The sequence below is a fragment of the Trichoplusia ni genome, chromosome 25 (assembly GCF_003590095.1).
Source record: "Trichoplusia ni isolate ovarian cell line Hi5 chromosome 25, tn1, whole genome shotgun sequence".
NCBI lineage: Eukaryota > Metazoa > Arthropoda > Insecta > Lepidoptera > Noctuidae > Trichoplusia > Trichoplusia ni.
Window position 1 is genome coordinate 4,670,016 of NC_039502.1, and position 19,259 is coordinate 4,689,274.

A 19,259-nucleotide genomic window follows, 5' to 3' on the forward strand; every position below is an offset into this window, starting at 1 on the left:
ATAAATTTTTAAATAAAGCGTGCTTATAGTTACGTGATTTTAAACTACTGGTTATAGATTTTGATACACCTTTAGCTTTATTAATTTGCATTTTTAGTGATTTTATACAGTACAGTTTCGCTCTTAAGCCTATAAATTCAATAATTGGGTCACCTCCTAATTCATCCTTAAATAAACCAGGTATTCTTTCATTGACCTTTGGAATACAGTAATTATTGGTAGATTCAAAATTACTTGTGTCAAATTCTGTTAAATTCTGTCGTATATCTCTATATATGTCGTTAGTGTTAATTAAATACGATAAACTGTCTGTATCGGTGTAACACAATTTAGCTTTGAAAATTGTACAATTGTACAATTGTACAATTGTACAAATGTTGTTTAGAGTATTCTAATACCGCAAATCCAACATATATTGGTCTATCTAATATAAGTTTTTCTAGACCGAGTTGTATAGCTAAAAAGTTTTCATTAAATACGGAAATACTTTTTAAATTAGGTTTTGCGATTAATTTCTCAGCACCTACTGTTTTGTTGGTTTTGTTCGAATGATCACTCCATTTACTTATTAATTTCACTTCAACATGTTTTCGTTTATTTTCTATTGTTTTCCCAAAAATTGAATTATTGAACAATTTTAAAAAATCTCTTTCAAATGAAGTTAAAGCTGCTTGCCGTAGTCTAGTATTCAAATCTATATATTTTTTTTAAAAACTTTCTTGTCTAAAACAAAGGATTCTATGAATTTTTTTCAAAAGCAAACCATTTTTGAGACATTCTTTTAAATGAACATAATGAATGATGTAATTATATTTATCATACAAATTTGCGATTAGTTTTTGCGTTTTCCCTCCAATAGGAGTGAATTTCTCTGGAGCAAAAGGCAAGTCACTATGTAAATTATGTAAATGATCTGGATACGTTATATCTACTTCTAAAATGTAACCGAACTCTGAATTATCGGGAATATTAAGCACATTAAAATATTTCATATCATTGTCGGTCATGAACTTAAATTCTGAAACGGGTAATTTTTTCGTCATAGCATATCCGTAAAGATTATTACAGTCTAAGTAAATTAAATAAGTTGATGGCTTTGAATTATCGAAATGAGGTAAATAAACATTATTAGCTTTAGCATATCGTAGAGAACATTGAGCTAACCCACCTCGTATTCCTTTTTCCAACATTTCGTAAATTTCTAAGTCATGAATCATTTCTAACTGAACACCTGTGTAAAGGAGCATAGCGTCCCAACTCAATCCAGGTGAACTTACATAATACGCAGGATCAAGTTTATAATGCTGGAGACAAATGTTTCTGAAGTTTTCAAATATATCACACAATAATAGTACATCACACTTTAAATACAAGTCAGTATATTCACCAAGAGAAGTAATATTAAAAAGATTCCACACATTTTGAGCATGTTTATATTAATCATCAGTTATGTGTTTCATTTGTAAAGAGTTATAAAATTTATCCTTCTCAGGTAGTTGTGTTTCATTGTATTTAGCCCATGTACAAATATATTCATATGGGTAAATACCTTTCTTTCGCATTAAATTAAATTGATTTTTTCTCGGAAAATGTGTGAATAAATGAACAAAATCATTCTCCGTTAAACTTTTACTCAGGTTATCAAGACTTGAACTAAGAAATTTAAACGAGTCTATAAATTTAATTTGTGCTGGTTTGCATCCTTTACCAGTATTTATTATTTTTGCTATGGTTAAATATTTTTCTTTAGTTTCTGCTATAATTCTTATCTCACCTTCATATTTTGATAATTCAGTTATAAATATATGAGAATCGTAGCCAACTAAATTGTGAAATATAACGGGTATAAAGGGACAAACTCTATAATTTAAATTGCATTGCGAGTGTGCCGCACCTCTATATTCAGATGTTATATGATCATGATCGCAAACTTTATCATCAAATAATAAATCATTACAAATATGGCATGTAGTTGCATTATTATAATTATCAGTCTGATCTCTTGTCATTGGTCTCATAGGTTTCTCTGTTAATAACATTTTATGAATTAATTTCACTTCTTCAATCAAGCTTTTAATAAATACTTCCACACAGTCAGATCCTCTGTATGATACAAATTTATTTAAGCTGCTATCATGAGAACAACACACATAGAAAGCAAAACGGACGGTTGATGTACTTTATTCTTTACTGTATTTTTATCATTCTGTTCCATTTTACAGTTTAACAATATACTTTCAAAGTCAGCGTATATTACAAAATTAATTTTTTGCTTTCGCTCATAATTTTTGAATTTTAATGTACTGTTCTTATCAGGTAGTACGGTTAAAATTTGAGAGCAACTATGACAATTATACTTTATTTCAGAAGTAAAAAATTGTAAACATGTCTCACATAAATACATTCGTCCCTTATGACATGAAACTTGTCTTCGTACTAAACGTAGCAGATTTTTTATCAAACAGTAATGACCTTTATTATGTTTTTCAAAGTACAGTAAGTTTATATGTTTATCTTTCCTGCAATTCGTCACATAAATAGGTCCAGTTATAGTACCATGTTTATAAAACCCATAAATATTAATACTCAAGTCACAATTATTTTTTTCAAATAATTTTATATCTTTATGTGAAGGTGGAAATGAAATTCCTCTTGTATTAAGTACTGTACTAAAATGTGGATAGGAGTTGACCCTGCAAACATTATTTTTAGCTGGAAATAATGCTGCAACTACGCACCACAAAAAACAGTATTCATCATTATTATGTATATTCAAACAGCTCTTTGTATTTTTAATAACATCTGGTAGCTCTGAATAAGTACCATCCCGCATAGGGCAATATTTATTTATATTAATTTCTAAATGATTTATTGAAACAAATGACCATCCGGATTGACAATTTTCAAATTCGGTAAATTTTCTTTTAAATGTTTCTATTACATTCAAATATGTGTCATCAAAATCAGTATTATTATATATAATTTCATATTTAGTATTAAATGATTTAAGCTGTTGCTCACCTAACGTAGGCAGTAAAAAGTAAGCAAACAGCTCGAAATTAACTTTAATGCAGTTATGTCTCATTAATAACATTTTAATTATATTAGAAACATCTTTTCGCTTTTCATCTAAGAACGCCTCTGGTGTGAGGTACTCATTTTCTATAGATGGATTTAAGCGATAAGTCAGAATCCTGTTTTTAAATGCAGTTGCTATAATATCAACATTTTCAAAATTTGACTTTATTAAACAATTTGATTTATGGATATTCGTTCTTTTATGGTATCTGTATTTATGTTCGGGGATCTCAATTTTACATTACTCGCAATATCTTTTTAATAAACAATTAGTCTCAATAACATTCGTTTCATATTCATGTTCGGGGATCTTAGTTTCGTATAAATCATTATAAGTATCTGAACTTGCTGGTATCGCATTACTCGCTTGTGTAACTGGAAACAAAATTAATATAACATATTTTAATCGTACTGAATACTTTAATTAAGAAATAGTGGGTTACAAAAAAAAAACTTAAAAACTAATTCACTGAATATAATGTAGATTATAATAATGTAATATTATGATTATAGGTAACATATGTTATAAAATAACTGATTATAATAATATCTCATACCAATAATTGAGTATAATACATAGGTACTTAATTATTGGTATGAACTTATAAACGTTGGAGTACAGCGTTTGAACTCCCGCCTAGTACTTAAAATGAATTCATTCAAGTGCCTCCACGATTCAGAATTTTCGTCAGTTTTATTTTTTATTGTTATCACCGAGTGACGCCACCTATTCACGGGTTGAATCCGCTCTATCTCGTCACACTTGTATACTTTAAGTTCTATGTAGAACGCACCTTTTTTATTCTCTTCTATTTGACGAGAAAAACCGTTGGCCAGTCTCCGTGTGACATAGGAGTAAATCATCGGAGGCTTCTTCTCCGCGGGTGCGTCTACCGCGTCGTCGTCGCTGTCACTCCCGAACACCTCGCGAGCCGTAGACTTGGTAATAGGAGGGATGGGGCGAATAACTGTGTTGCCTTTCTTACTGGTAGACGGCTGGGGGCTGCGCGTTGGCGACGATTTACGTTTCTTGTTCTCCTTTGTCTTGACCTTCATCTGCACCCCGTCCGACGATTTGTCCTCCGAAGGGAAAATATGGTCAGCAGTGTGTTTGGACCTAGAAAATAAATATAAAAAATATTAGATAACATTCATATAAATTGTGAATTGAATGATTGAAGAAAATGAATGAAAGTAACTTTAATGATTGAATAATAAGAAAATGAAACATGAGGAACACGAATGAATATATTGAGTAAGCATGATTGATAGAATACTAAATAAAACAAATAAATGTAGTGTTTGGACATAGCAAATAAAAAATATTGGGTAACATTTACATAAAATAAGAATGGAGTGATTGAAGAAATTAATAAAACTAGCTTGAATGATTTAATACTAAAAAATGAAACACCGAATGAAGTATAGCAGGTAATACTTACATTTTAGAAGATTGGTGGTTCTTTGGTATGTACTTCCAAATTTGGATGTGACTGCTTCTAGCTGAAGAATTGTTGTGATCCAGTCCCTGCAGATGATCTCTTAAATAGCACTACATCCACGTGACGGTATACCAATTAGGGAATAGGGCACGGGTTTGCTAAAATGCTTTGTCAGATCTACCACCCAGGTTGCTGGAAAATAACTTAGCAACATACCGAGATCACGCAATATCAATTTTATCTACTTCATATAAGATATAATGTAATAAAATTTAATAACACTGAAATGTAGATCTTATTCAGATTAAATAATACATACTTATTACACCTGGGTTTGTCTCCTCCTTTACGTTGGTAAGCAAATGTAATAGTATGTGTACAAATCTGTCACCATTTACCTACCTCATAAAGCTCGAACGATTGCTTTTTTTATTTTTAACAGTCTTCAAAGAGGAGGTTATACCTACGTTATGTATATTCTAATAAAACTATTAAATACACGAGTGAAGTGGTGGGGCAAGCTAGTTTATTAGTATGGATGAACAAACTTACACAAAAACCGATTTCGATATATATAATAAATTATTTTTAATTGCAATCCGAAGCGGTGTAGCGCCGTGTTGTCTAGAGTGTAGAATTACATTTACACGTTTTAAAGTACCGATAATATCGATGCTAATTTGAACTTTATGTCCCTTTACAAAGTATTTTCTAAATTCTATATAAAGGATATAATCATGCGAAAAAATAAAAATAATTTAGTTTAATTCCATCAGCGAGCGGGGGCGCAAAAGACTCTATCCTAAAATAAAATATGTCGGTGAGTTATTTTCTTTAAGTAGTAGGATCTATATATAATAACTTAATTAATTGAATGCAACTTAATAATTGTTACACATTTATATTCAATACAACACACTTCTAATATCGATTATTTGAATTTATAAATAAAATATACCTATAATATAAGTTACAAAATTGATATTGATTGTTATTATTATTTTTAGGACTATGAAAATGACCTGTTCAACTTCATTCCCATGAACAGGGTAGCGGAACAAAATAACGATAAACAGTTGAACCTAGAAGGTCCTAGCAGCAAGCAACTGAAAAAATCTTCAACGGCTGCATTTACCTCTGTAAAAACACTTACACGAGGTGCTAAAATTATAAAAATCGAGTTTTATGATACCGAAAACTTCCCCGATCATATAAGTTCATTATGCAATTGTGATGCTGAGTTATGTGTGCAGCATGTGGTTAAAAATGTTTTTATGGACGATATTTATAAATCTGTTAAAGAAATTGCTTTAAAAGTGTCAGATATAATGCCATAAATAAAGTTCAATCAATTATTATTGAATAGTATTTTTTTTTTTCTAATAAATATAATCTTCTACTGAAATTATGATTTTTACAACCTCTTACGATACATTTTATTTATCATCCAGTAGTTTTGATTCCTAAATTCCAATAAAAAGTGTAGAGTGAGCCCGGATCGTGTTACGAACGTGAACGGATGTTATCACGAAGTTATCACGGAGGTACGGTAAAGGTGTATGGATTTGCGATTGGTAACTTGGTAATGGTTGTTTGTAAGTATAAATAATCCATGTCACTACATCCTCTAGAGTTTTGTAGGCTAGTGACCTATAATTAGCTAGTTTAATAGACAAAAGCTTAATTATTCTTCTTTTTTTTTTTGAGGGATAAGGGCTTCTCAGCTGAAATGAGCCAGTAAAAAGGTTGATAATCAATCAATTCACATAAAGTGCTGTAAGTATGTCGACAGTCCTATATAAGGCGACTATGAAAGTCATCTGAGCGCATTATAATTTCAGGGCTGCTATGTGCTAAATAAAGGATGCAGTGGAATATAGATTACACGTATAAAATAAATAGCAATGGAAATAATGATTAATGATTACTAAGTTGTTATATCATCAGTATATTTCTTATTTATTTATTTAACAGTTTATGTACACATAAAAACACAGACAAGAATAAATAATAGAAAAAAAATTGTACAAGGGCACAGTTTATCTCAAAAGTATTTTTTTTTCTTCATTGAAATCAGTTCAGAAGTATATCCATTCATCGTTTTATACATATAAAAATGTATATATAAATAACAGTAGAGTGAAGAATAAGATCCCTCATTTCGATATCATAATTAATATTATATACATATAAGTTACATAGTGGTTTCTTAGGTTTACATATAAGTTATCATCGTGTGTGGCGCTTGGCTGTATATAGCGAACTGTAGGTATGCTTAATGCTAATATGGAAGACGGCTGCATTATTTTGTTAAGTTTATTATTCTGTATTCATTATGCACATATTTCAATTATAGGAGCTTTATTATCCAGTTCATTTAAGATTATACCTACTTACTTACAAATAGGCAGACTAATACACATACACACACACACACACACACACACACACACACACCAGATATCAGATCAGGTTAGAATCTGAATATTACAAATTGAATCATAAGTTTTCCGAATGGTCCTAACTGATTGATAGGTAGTCTAGTAGGTATAATTCATGTGTGGAATTGGGGTTCCTGGATTTTTTGATCCAGGAACCCCAATTCTACACTACTAATACTGTTACGAAAAAACATATGAAAAAATTAAAACCAAAATGCAAAAAAACCGCGATAACATTAGCTATGACCGCTGCCAGAGAATTAGCTAATGATTCATCCATTAAGCTTCCTCGGGTTATTCCGGTACCAAAAACTGGTGGAGTATTACCTTTGATTCCTATTTTAGCTGGATTATCAGCTGCGGGAGCTATAGCGGGTGGAGCAGCTGGTATTGCTAAAACTATAAATGAATTCAAGATGGCTAAAAAACTGTACGATGAATCGAAGAGACATAATGAAAAAATGGAGGCTCTTTGCATCGGAAAAGGACTACATCTTAAACCACACAAAGATGGACTTGGAATTTTTGTATGAAAAGAAAAAAACTAATACATCGGCTACCCAAACGAGCTCTAACTAACTTCGACATTTTAAAATATAGAAATAGTATTCCCTACTTTAGAGGTGTCTTTATGAGAAATGAACTCCCTAAATATCCTTATAAAAATGAATGTGGAGTTGTTAATTTAGATAGTTCTAACAATCCTGGTTCTCATTGGGTAGCCTATGCAAAATGCAGTGATTATATTGAATTTTTTGACAGTTATGGAAATCTAAAGCCCCCTAAGGAATTTATAAAATACTTAGGCTCGAAAATCCACTATAACTATGAAAATATACAGGGTGATCACCCTTACAATTGTGGACATCTTTGTTTACATTTTTTAACAAACTTTTGGAGTAGACATAGAATATAATAAACAAAATTATTGAAAAGTGTTCAGTATGCAACGCTGTCTATAACTGTGACTATCTTTGGGAATAAATCAGAATTAGAATCGTATTTTCAACCACCTCTTAGTTTATCTAAAAATAAAAATAAAATAAAAATAAAAAAATATTTATAAATAAACATAGTTCACATTACTTAAATACATGTATGAATACAAATGACTCAGATGTAAAACCAGAAAAAAAAATATCCTTTATAATCATAGGAGTTGAGTTAATCTACACCAAAACATAATAATATACGAAATACGAGAAGGATGGTCTAAAGATAATATAGGGATCTGAAAAATATGAGTGTGGCTTGTTGTACTATTCAGTATTAAACTGTGTATCAAATGCGCTTTCTAATAATACTCCGTCTGTAATCAGAATTGAATGTGATTTAATATATGGTTCTTACAGTAATGGTATACCAACCCATATTATTCATGAATTTGTAGCTAATAATACTATTGCAGGACACCATTACCTAGAAACGCCTCGGAACGTCTTCGAACTTCCTACGAACCCTTCCCTTCTACGAACTTCCCCGTGAATAAAAATATAATTACATCTATTAAGGTTGTTGATGAGTTCGGCTACAGCATCCCTTTTATAGAACATATTCAACTACGTCTTCATTTAAGAAAAGTAAAATGATAGTATACAATATAAAGCCGGCCCCAAAAATAAAACACATTACTTCTTCTACAGGCAGTAAGATGCATAGACGTAAGAAAAAAGTGAAAAAATTGACTAAAACAAATAAAGATTTTCTAAAAGCATTGGGTTTTAAAGTATGAATATACTACAAATTAATGATTTACCGAGCTTCGATACTTCTGTCGAAGGTTTTGAGATTCATTCTTACAATCCTTACAACAACTGCTTTGGAGAAAACGATGAAATCAGAATACCCATCCACCAGCAAGACATATACGTGTTACCATCAGCCAGTTCAGTTTACATCGAAGGTCACACAAAGTTGTACGGAAGAGATGGAAAACCGATTGAGAAAGCTGTTAAATTTACTAATAACCCTGTTTTGTTCCTGTTTCAAGACATCAGATACGAAATAAATGGTATTGAAATAGATCGCATCAAAAATTCGGGTATAACGTCAACAATAAAGTCATACGTTTCATTAAATGAAGCCGAAAATAAAGTTGCCGCCTTATGGGGTTGGAACTTAAATGGATTTCAAAATGATGGTCATTTTAATGCTGTTATACCGTTAAATAAGATATTGGGTTTTGCAGAGGATTATAATAAAATAGTCATAAATTGTAAACATGAACTTATATTGAACAGAAGTAACTCTAATTTAAACAGCGTTATACTGACAGATGATATTTCCCACTTCCAAATAAATCTTGACAGAGTACAGTGGCGAGTTCCACATATAAAAGTGTCAGATCGAGAACGACTAACACTTTTAAAACATTTAGAAAAAGATAGGCCTATTCAAATGGCATTTAGAAATTGGGATTTGTATGAGTACCCTTTTTTACCTAAAACAACAAAGCATTCGTGGTCAGTTAAAACTGCATCACAATTGGAAAGATCTAAATATGTTATTTTCTGTTTACAAACTAATAAACTAAAAGATTGTTCTCTCTTCGATCATTGTGAAGTAACAAATATTACGCTCTTTTTGAACTCTCAATATTATCCGTATGAACCATTAGGCTTAAAGTTTTCTGAGAACAAGTACAGTATATTATATGAAATGTATGTGAAATTTCGTCAGACGTATTACAACAGCCCAGTCGATCCCTTGCTCGATCTGAAAGATTTTAAGGAAAAAGCTCCACTTTTCATCATAGATTGTTTAAGACAAAACGACAGTTTAAAAACGGGTCCAGTACACGTAAGACTGGAATTTGAATGTTCAACATTGATACCAGATAACACAACTGCGTATTGTTTGATCATAAACGATCGACTTGTGGAATACAAACCTTTAAGTAACATTGTGCGCAGGTTATCATGAGTGCTATTGTAGATGTACAAGGTTTCAAAACAGAAGCAAACGAATTCATAATAAAAGAAATTGCTATACTATGTGATAAAAAAAATCTGGTTTTTCTTATAAATGCCCCATTCCCATTTTACGATTTGACTAAAGAAGAACGACGACAAGTATGTTGGATTGAACGCAATAGAAAAATATACTGGAATGAAGGCGTTGTGCGTTACCTGAATTATCAGAATTTGATTATAAGTATTTTAAGAGATAAATGTGAGTAGGGTAAAATTGGGGCTTCTGGATCAATCTGATCAATCAGAAGCCCCAATTTTCCCTACGTGCTCAAGTAACTATATAAACAGAGTGATACCATACGCCTTAACGATACAATTCTGATTGAAAGATGACTTTATCTGATATTAGATATAAATTGTTGTATATCGTGTTTCACTCAGTGACATCAAACAGATGAATCTACGAACTGTCAACCTTGTTTAATGCATTGAAACAAAATCACTGTGCCTACGCACAGTGATTAAGTACGTCGAATCATAAACAAAGTGGTCTGAGTGCATTTATGAAGTTCGATCGTTAGCACCGTGTTGCACTTTTGAATGCCAAACCGTAAATGAATATCTCATGTTCCCATAACATATTATAGATTGAAGTAGCTTAGTAAGTTGTTGAAAGCGTGACGATCGTTCAGAGGTTTTTATTCGTTGAATCGTATTGTGATTATAAAAAGTATTGAATCAAACACGCATGATATGTTGCATATGGACATAGTCTAATATTTGAATATAAAAACATAAGATACATGTACTGGACACACACACACACACACATAATCACGCCTATATTCTCCGAAGGGTTAGGCAGAGGTGTATAGAACACCCACGCTTCGCCAGTTATGTTTCAGTCTCAGGCAATAGGGGGCGAACCTAATGCCATATACCAGGGGGATGAAACTCTCCTACAAAATCGAAACTCGAAAAGTAGTCTAAGAAACTAGCGCCATCTAGTATGCGAGGGACGTCATTTTTCTTCATTATTGACTAAAATAACACTAGAGGGCAGGAGCTTCAGCTAGGTTTATGCTCAAAGCAAAGTTTTTGAAGTATAATTATTCAGATATTTATATTACTTTTTCTATTATGTTATAAAAATACATAATTAATATTTTATGTGAATTTTTTAAATGTTGATTTTTCAATCGTCATTTTCACTGCGGCAACATCCGGAAAAATCTGTTACCTGTCACCCATATTTGAATCACTTTGTTCGTTTTGTTCGTTTTGCGTTTACTGTTTTTGTGATATATTTTTTATACCGACTTGGCTTGTTTACGGATTCTGATTTTCCTGAGTGCAACGTATTACCTGGCTTGTTATTTGGACCCCGAACTGATAGCGTATATGATAACTTGGCTTCTTCACATTGACTTCGATTTTAAAACTTTTACGATTTTGGATTTTGAAAATGCCGAAAGCATCTGCATTAAAATGTTATTTTGGATGTATTATCGATGGTAAGTTCTTATTTAGTATGTTTCATTCAAGTAATTAATGATTCATTTCAACTTTGTATAAATTCTGTACAAAATAAAATACCTACATTTTATTAAAATTTTATTTAAAGGACCGCTACACCGATTCCCGAAATGGGAATATCCTTACACGGAGAGGTTTAATCAGTGGAAGTCTGTACTCAGCCTCGCAACCCAGGAGAGAGGAAATAATTACATATATAATTCTGTTCGCATATGCCACAGACACTTTGAAGAATATTATAAATCACCGAGTAAACTTTTGACCAGAAATGCAATACCTACATTGAATTTGGGTATGTATTTTTACTAATTTCTGGTTTACTTTTTTGTTTAGCATGGTTACAAAACAACTATAGTAAAATTTTATGTATACGTGTTAAAAATTTGTATGTTAAACAGCTGGCGGCAGCTAGTGTTTCAATATTGTTGTACATTCTAATATGCAAATATTTTATTTACAGACTCGACACAAAATCCACAAATAAATATGCCATTGACACAAAGTCCACAAATGACTATGCCATTGGCTGAGCAATATCTTGTTGGAGATGAACCAGCATCAGCATCAATTTTATCAAGAGGTCAGTAGTGATTGTTTTTGAAAATTGGTTTTTAATTTATAATAAAAAAAGTTGTGGTGGCTAGTGGGTAAACCGCTGAAGTATGAGGCCGCGGGTTCGATCCCAGGTCAGGCAATGACCAATGCAACTCTTCTAAGTTTGTATGTACTTTCTAAGTATATCTTAGACACCATGGACAGTGTTTCGAATGGCACGTTAAACTGTAGGTCCTGACTGTCATTGAACATCCTTGGCAGCCATTATGGGTAGTCAGAAGCCAGTAAATCTAACAGTATATCCAAGGGGTATCGGGTTGCCCAGGTAATTGGGTTGAGGAGGTCAGATAGGCAGTCGCTTCTTGTAAAGCACTGGTACTCAGCTGAATCCAGTTAGACTGGAAGCCGACCCCAACATGATTGGGAAAAGGCTCGGAGGATGATGGTTTTCAATTTCCAATATCATTATTGGAAATTATTCATATAATCTCAAAATCTATCTCAGCATGGTGTGTAAAACTTCCCCACTTCTGTAGAACCCTACATGACACGCTGCTCCCTCTACAGTTTTTAAAGCATACTTTAATGATTTTATTACCAACGTCTTATATAAAACTAATATTAGAATTATTGGTTATTTCAGCCACTGAAAAATGCTTTAAGAAGCGAGAATCAAGTGCAATCAAAAAGCTCACGCGAAAACTGCATGAAATGCGCCAAAAGTGCAAAATGCAATCAAAAAAAATTCGCTTTGCGAAAAAATTGACTTTGTCAAAATCATTTCTTACAACTATAGAGAAATTACCTGATGCAGCACAAATTTTTATTAAGTTGCAGTTAAAAGGCACTAAGAAACCGAGAGGAAGACGATACACCAGAAATGAAAAAATAATGGCCTTGTCCATCTACAAGCAGAGTCCTAAAGCATATAACCTTTTGAAGAAAATGTTTATATTACCTTCAAAACGTTGTTTGCAAAAAATTCTAAGTTCATTCCAAATGAAACCAGGCATCAATGCTGAAATATTAGAAAATTTAAAAAAGCAAGTGCAGCACATGACAGCAGAAAAAAGATTAGTTAATTTATTGTTTGATGAAGTGTCATTAGCGCCTGGGATGGTTTATAATGACTTTTTAAATGAAATTATTGGTTTCCCTGATGATGGCAGTAAAAAAGCAAAGGACATTGCGGATCGTGCCCTGGTTTTTATGATAAAGGGCATTAAAAGTAAAACAAAACAGCCCATACTATTTATATTCACAAAAAGTGGAATAAAAAAGCAGGAATTAAAAGATTTATTAATAGAAACCATCAAAAGTGTTAATAGTACAGGTTTAAAGGTGGTTTCAGCAATATGCGACCAATGTCCTACAAATGTTGCAGTGATAAGGGAATTAAGAGAAGAAACACAAAAAAAATATGCCGTTGAAGGGAAACCAACGCAAACAACGTTTTTTGAGGTTGATAACACAAAAGTCTTTCCATTGTTTGATACACCCCACTTATTAAAGGGTGTCAGAAATAATTTATTGAATAAAGACGCAAAATTTATGCTTAATGGACAAGAGAGATGGGCAAAATGGGAACACCTGAAAATGTTACTGGCCATTGATGTTGGAGATGATGAAATTCGTCTCGTTAATAAGTTGACTGAAAGTCTCATAAATAAAGAAAAATTAAAAAAAATGAAGGTTAAATTAGCTGCCCAAGTATTTAGCCAAAGAGTTTCATCAGCGCTTCGGTTTTCAGGAAGTAAGTGCATTTTGTTAACATTTGAATTAACATTAAATACTTTGCTATTCTGAATTCGACCTTTTGCAACCTCATGCTTTGAGCAGTAGTATATTTTTCATTTTTGACTAGTGTGAAGTTCTAGTAGCCAATAACGGAACGGCAAAATTACAATCGTACATACACACATGCAAAAATACAATCTTTCTTCTTTATAATAATAGCTTTTTTTTTTCAGAACATGGAATTTTGCCGGCAGAATGCGAGGGAACCGCTGATTTTCTTTTAATATTCGATAAATTATTTGATTCTTTTAATGGTCATTCCTATCAAGATGATTCAAAAATGTACAAGAGTTGTGTGAAAAAGAATTCCCCTCACTTCCAACTATGGGATGATTTACTCCCTACATTAGAATCAATTAGATTTAAATCAATCAGTAAAAAAAATGGTATTGATCAAATTAAATATGAGATGATTCCTTCAATAAAGAATTGGATACTTAATATAAAAACTTTTAAGGAAATGTGGGAGTATTTATCATCCAATTATAAAATAACAAATTTAATCACAAGAAATTTTAATCAAGATCCATTAGAAAACTTTTTTAGTAGTATTAGAAGCAATGGTGTTAGAAACATAAATCCAAATTGCTATCAATTTATTAATGCATATAAAACATTGATTGTTAATAATTATAATTCACCACATTCTGCAGGTGCCAATTGTGAAGAAGATTATAATTCAGTTATGCAATCATTATCATGTCTAATCGGAAGCAATCGGGCTGATTCAAATACTGTTGATTTTGCATGTAACATTGATTCCTTGCTTAGTGTGATGACGGAAATAAAAAATAATGATTCTCTATTGCATGCTGAATCGAAAAAATATGTAACAGGGTATGTAATTAAGAAATCAAAGACAAAAGTTTTCAAAAGTTGTACTAATTGTGTGAATAATTTGTGTAGATCTAGTGCTGATTTGGAATCGTTTAATTATGAAATTGATTATACAAAAAGATCATTATTTCACCCAAGTGACAAATTTATAGATTTAATGAATAATATGTATTATGTGATTGTTGCATGTCTTCGCAATAACCCAACATCAAAATGTTTAAAGGATGAAATCAAGTTTTACATTGATTGTGCATGTGATTTTAATATAATAACTTGTAGGAAACATAAAGGTGATTTGATTGATTTCATTATTAATCTTTCAATTAAATTGATTGTACATAGTTGGTGTTTGGGGGTAAACAGATTATTAAATGGAAAAACTAGATGTTTTGATAGGAATGACCAAATAAAAGAAAAAGTAACTTAAAAAAATGTTTTTATTTATTTTTTAGCCCTGGATCGTTTAATAAATCAGTAAATGATTGAAAATACAACTATTTACTTTTAGTTTAGTTCAGTTCATTATTATTGTTGTATTTTTGATCATTTAATGATTTTTTTATTCAAAATGACTACGTAACTCTGGTACTACTAGCGCCACCTATAGCGCTGTTACCCAGTTTGCGCGCCATCTAGCGTGTGGGGAAATATAGTTTTCTGAATTTTGGCTCTCAGAGTGGCGTATCTATACCAGTATTAGTGTATAATCTATGCCATATACCGAGCACAAATTATGTTGTTGGTGGTTTTCCCCGCCACCTCGCGGGAATTTTTTTAAATTTTTTCGCAAAATTTTTACTCTTATGTACTGGACATAAGGGTAAAAAAAGTAAACCCAATCATATCCTAAGCATTTAGCTTACTTAGAGGGGTTAACAAGAATAATAGTAATTTGTGGCCCAAATAGCATATTACCTTCTTTATTTTTTTTTATAAATAACAGATATTCATCGACAAAAATCCAGACCGGAACATATCGCTACTTCAATTCAAAATTAACACAAATTTAAATTATACGTTTTTACAGAAGAGCTAATCAAAGAAAAAATTGTTTGAATAATAACAATAATGATCATAATTATATATTTATTCAGATAAATTTTGTTTTTTCTTTGATTAGCTCTTTCATAAAATGTATAATTATGGTTTGTGTTAGTTCTGAATCAAAGCAGCGACATGTTGTTCCGGGCGGGAATCGAATCTGCGAGACTTGGCCAACTTAGTGTCCGTTAAATTAATATTTATATTGTAATGGATGGGTTACTTTTCTGATGCACCAAACGTGTTGTCAAATCTGTGATGAATTATTTGACCACCGATACGATTACATTTCATACTTCAAATATTTATTGCATTCATATGTCACGTACCAAAAATCAATCAATATGAACCTTGTAACACACAACAAACTTATAAAATAATGTCATTTACATTAGTGTAGTTAATAGTTTTGTATTTACTTCCCATAATAATATAAACAAAAATGAACGTAAGTATGCCTATTTGGCTGAAGTGTGGCCTACAGCTATCGATATTATAAGGCATTTCTAAATTATATCGTTTATTATCATTTATAGAAATATTTATTTATACAATATAGCACCTAAATTTCATTAAGTATGTTATCGTAATCGTTGAGCACTCACTAATTAAATAAATTACAAAAGTGTGCGATTATAAATATTATTCTAATTCCACATTTTTAAGTCAAAAATGCTTGATGGATTATATTAAGCTAGTATTTAATTTTATTTTAAGTTAAACTGTGTCTTACATTAAGATTTATTTACGAGTGCATACGATTACCTTATAAAAATTTCGTCTCAAATTGTAGCGACAGCGCGGCGCCGGTGTAGTATTGCGTCCAAATAAATTTGTTAAGGAGATGTTTACACTCGAGTGCCTAATTTGTAATATGTAACAAGCAATAATAATTCTTATGATCAGTGAGTACAGTGTTCAATATTAAATATAATAATTGATTGCTTTTACATTTGAAACGTAAATGTAAAATTAAATTCGTTACGATGATCGTTCCCTTATAATATTAGTGCATAAGTAGAGTCCTCAAGACGTTTTACAGCGCATTGTTAGTGCATCATTTCTTCATTGCTGATTGTGGATATCTTCTTAAGGCGTTAAGTATGTAAGTTCATAACTCTTAGACCCTAAGCATATAAGCCACCCAGCTGCAAAATACAGTTGTTATGCTCTATATATATTTTTATAAAAAAGTGTGTTTCGTTAATAGTTTACTTTACTTAAATTATCTTTTTTAGGTCTTCAAATCCCTTCGATTCGGACGCTGGAGCGCCTTCAACATCGGCTAAGAAAAGGATTAATAAGGCACTAAAACCCAAGAAGCAGCGTATTGGAAAGCCACAGAAAAAACAAGACCATATATTGAGAAGTGACTCAGATTCAGAGCCTGACGCAACGGCAACAATCGAGAATAAAAGGTTAATTTATTTATTTACATAATATATTATTGGCCCATAAAAAACAAATACGGTGGCATAGTGACTGAGCTATCAGCATTGACGCTACGCTTTACGGGTTTGATTCCTCTATGGAACAAATATTTGCATGATTTATAATAATTGTGTCTGGATCTATGTGTATATGAGATTTGCGTTTGCAACCAACAGTAGGTATAGGAGTAATCCTAGCGGGACAACCTTATAATTAAATTCATAAATAAGTGGCAGCAAAACCATATAAATTCGATATTTTATTTGCCGGATGGGTTCGGTTCCCTATCCGGACTAAAATATTTAGGGTTATCGAGGAAAGACGTGTTATCTTAATCCGTTTTTAATATTTACAGGATGATGAGCCCGAACCTGCCCGAGCATCAACATTAAAAAATTATCTTTCGCGGCGTATAGCTTCTGGCAATACTCATCAAAGCGATCCCACCAGGCGCGGTGAGTACTACGTCGAAGTTCGCGTCTCGAACTGCCGCGAACTAGTGGCAATTTCCACCAACCGATGGAAACATTCGCTAATCAGTTTTAAAACTGCAGTAAATGATAAAACACCGACGTGGAAAGCTGTTACTCAGCTTGTTTCCGCGGTAAAAGCGGACTATCAGAACATTCCACCTATTTTGTACCCATTTAAGGATGGTTAATTGATAACATGTTTATACACTGGTTTACTTATTATTATTGTTTTTATTTCAATATTTTTTATTGTTTAGAATTTTCATGTTTTTATATAATTAAATGCATTGTTTCTCACAGGATCTACTTTGTAGATAAAGCTAAATAAAACTAAAAATCAAACCTAGAAACAAAAAAATAAACTTAAATGCAATATTTCTTACAGGATCAACTTTGTAGATAAAGCTAAATAAAACTAAAAATCAAACCTAGAAACAAAAAATTGAACTTAAATGCAATGTTTCTCACAGGATCTACTTTGTAGATAAAGCTAAATAAAACTAAAAATCAACCTAGAAACAAAAAATTTAACTTTATATATAAATAAATACATAGAAAAAATATAAATAAAATGTATTTCTGTCAACACTGTAATCAATACGTAAAAAAATATTCTTCTCATAAAAAGTCTAACATTCACAAATCCAATTGTTTGCTACAAACTAAATTTGACAATGTCCATATGATTGCTTGTGCCTTTAAAAACAAAATCGTCAGTTATAAAATAGATTCTCAAAAAAATTATATTTCACCTGAATTATTTTTAAATGATATTGCACGCATATGTTGTTATCTTATTAAAGAGAAATTGAAAGTACATACTTCATTAAAGGTCAATTTTGAACTGTATGTTACATATACTTTACCTAAAAATAATGAATCATCTCTGAAATCTTTTAATACTAAATACGAAATAATATTGCAAAACACCGATTTACTATCCATATATAATAGCTGTGCTGAGAAAATGATTTTGAAATGTTCAGAGTTTGAACTTTGCGAATCAGGTTGGACAATTGAGAGAATAAGTCATTTAGAAATAAATATCTTAAAATACAATCCTTTAAGAGCTGGTTACATTCCATTACCTGAAAATATTCGCAAAACCAAATCTTGTCTAAATTTAGTTAATAAAGATGAACACTGTTTTTTATGGAGTGTGGTAGCTCATTTGTATCTGGCTAAGAATAATCAAAATAGGCTGACATCATACCCCCATTATTCAAAAATTTTGAACACAACTAATATGTCCTTTCCTCCAACTTTTACAGATATTAAATTATTTGAAAATCTAAATCCAAATTTGAGCGTAAACATTTATGGCTTAGATTCGAAAAATCAAGTGACAGGACCATTATATAAAACTTTAAAAAGAAAAATGATGCACGTTAACTTACTTTGTATTAATAATAAATATGGTAAAAATCATTACTGTTTAATAAAAAAGTTCGAGAAACTGGTACATAAACAATTAACTAAACATAAGTCTAAGATACATTTATGTGATGAGTGTTTTTCATATTTTAATACTTCTGAAAAACTTTTAAATCATAACTGTGCAAGAGTGAAAACTATGCTACCTGAAGATAATACAACATTACATTTTTCAAATTTTGAAAGAACTCAAAGAATTCCTAAAGTTATTTAGAAATCAGAGGATTTTCAAAGTCTGCAAAAGTTTTTCAAAAATGAGCACTTATTTAATTTAATTCGAAA

At 31.4% G+C, this 19,259-nt stretch overlaps 2 protein-coding genes across 4 annotated transcripts; one reads left to right on the top strand and one right to left on the bottom strand.

The window, feature by feature from the left end:
* Positions 1-3,666: 3,666 nt before the first annotated feature.
* On the bottom strand, positions 3,667-5,653 carry LOC113505272. Its single transcript, XM_026887891.1, has 2 exons — positions 4,521-5,653; positions 3,667-4,195 (listed from the first exon to the last, which is right to left on the bottom strand). Coding segments are annotated over exons 1-2 (531 nt in total). The 5' UTR covers positions 4,523-5,653.
* A 5,931-nt stretch (positions 5,654-11,584) lies between these two features.
* On the top strand, positions 11,585-15,616 carry LOC113505320. Of its 3 annotated transcripts, XM_026887956.1 has the most exons (4): positions 11,585-11,989; positions 12,608-13,717; positions 13,935-14,223; positions 14,415-14,805. In XM_026887956.1, exons 1-4 carry the CDS (start codon positions 11,896-11,898, stop codon positions 14,425-14,427), a joined length of 1,506 nt encoding a protein of 501 aa, XP_026743757.1. In that variant the 5' UTR covers positions 11,585-11,895; the 3' UTR covers positions 14,428-14,805. The 3 variants fall into 3 exon arrangements, with proteins under 3 accessions (XP_026743757.1, XP_026743753.1, XP_026743754.1); XM_026887952.1 differs by having other exon boundaries at positions 13,935-15,616; XM_026887953.1 differs by having other exon boundaries at positions 12,614-13,717; positions 13,935-15,616.
* The last annotated feature ends 3,643 nt before the right edge of the window (positions 15,617-19,259 follow it).

What these genes read in the sequence shown, in the direction of transcription:
- LOC113505320 (XM_026887952.1), top strand. Translation starts at nt 11,896, where the DNA reads ATGCCATTGACACAAAGTCCACAAATGACTATGCCATTGGCTGAGCAA. An exon ending in AGCATCAATTTTATCAAGAG is followed by an intron (nt 11,990 to 12,607) that starts GTCAGTAGTGAT and finishes TGGTTATTTCAG; the next exon opens with CCACTGAAAAATGCTTTAAG. An exon ending in AGCGCTTCGGTTTTCAGGAA is followed by an intron (nt 13,718 to 13,934) that starts GTAAGTGCATTT and finishes TTTTTTTTTCAG; the next exon opens with AACATGGAATTTTGCCGGCA.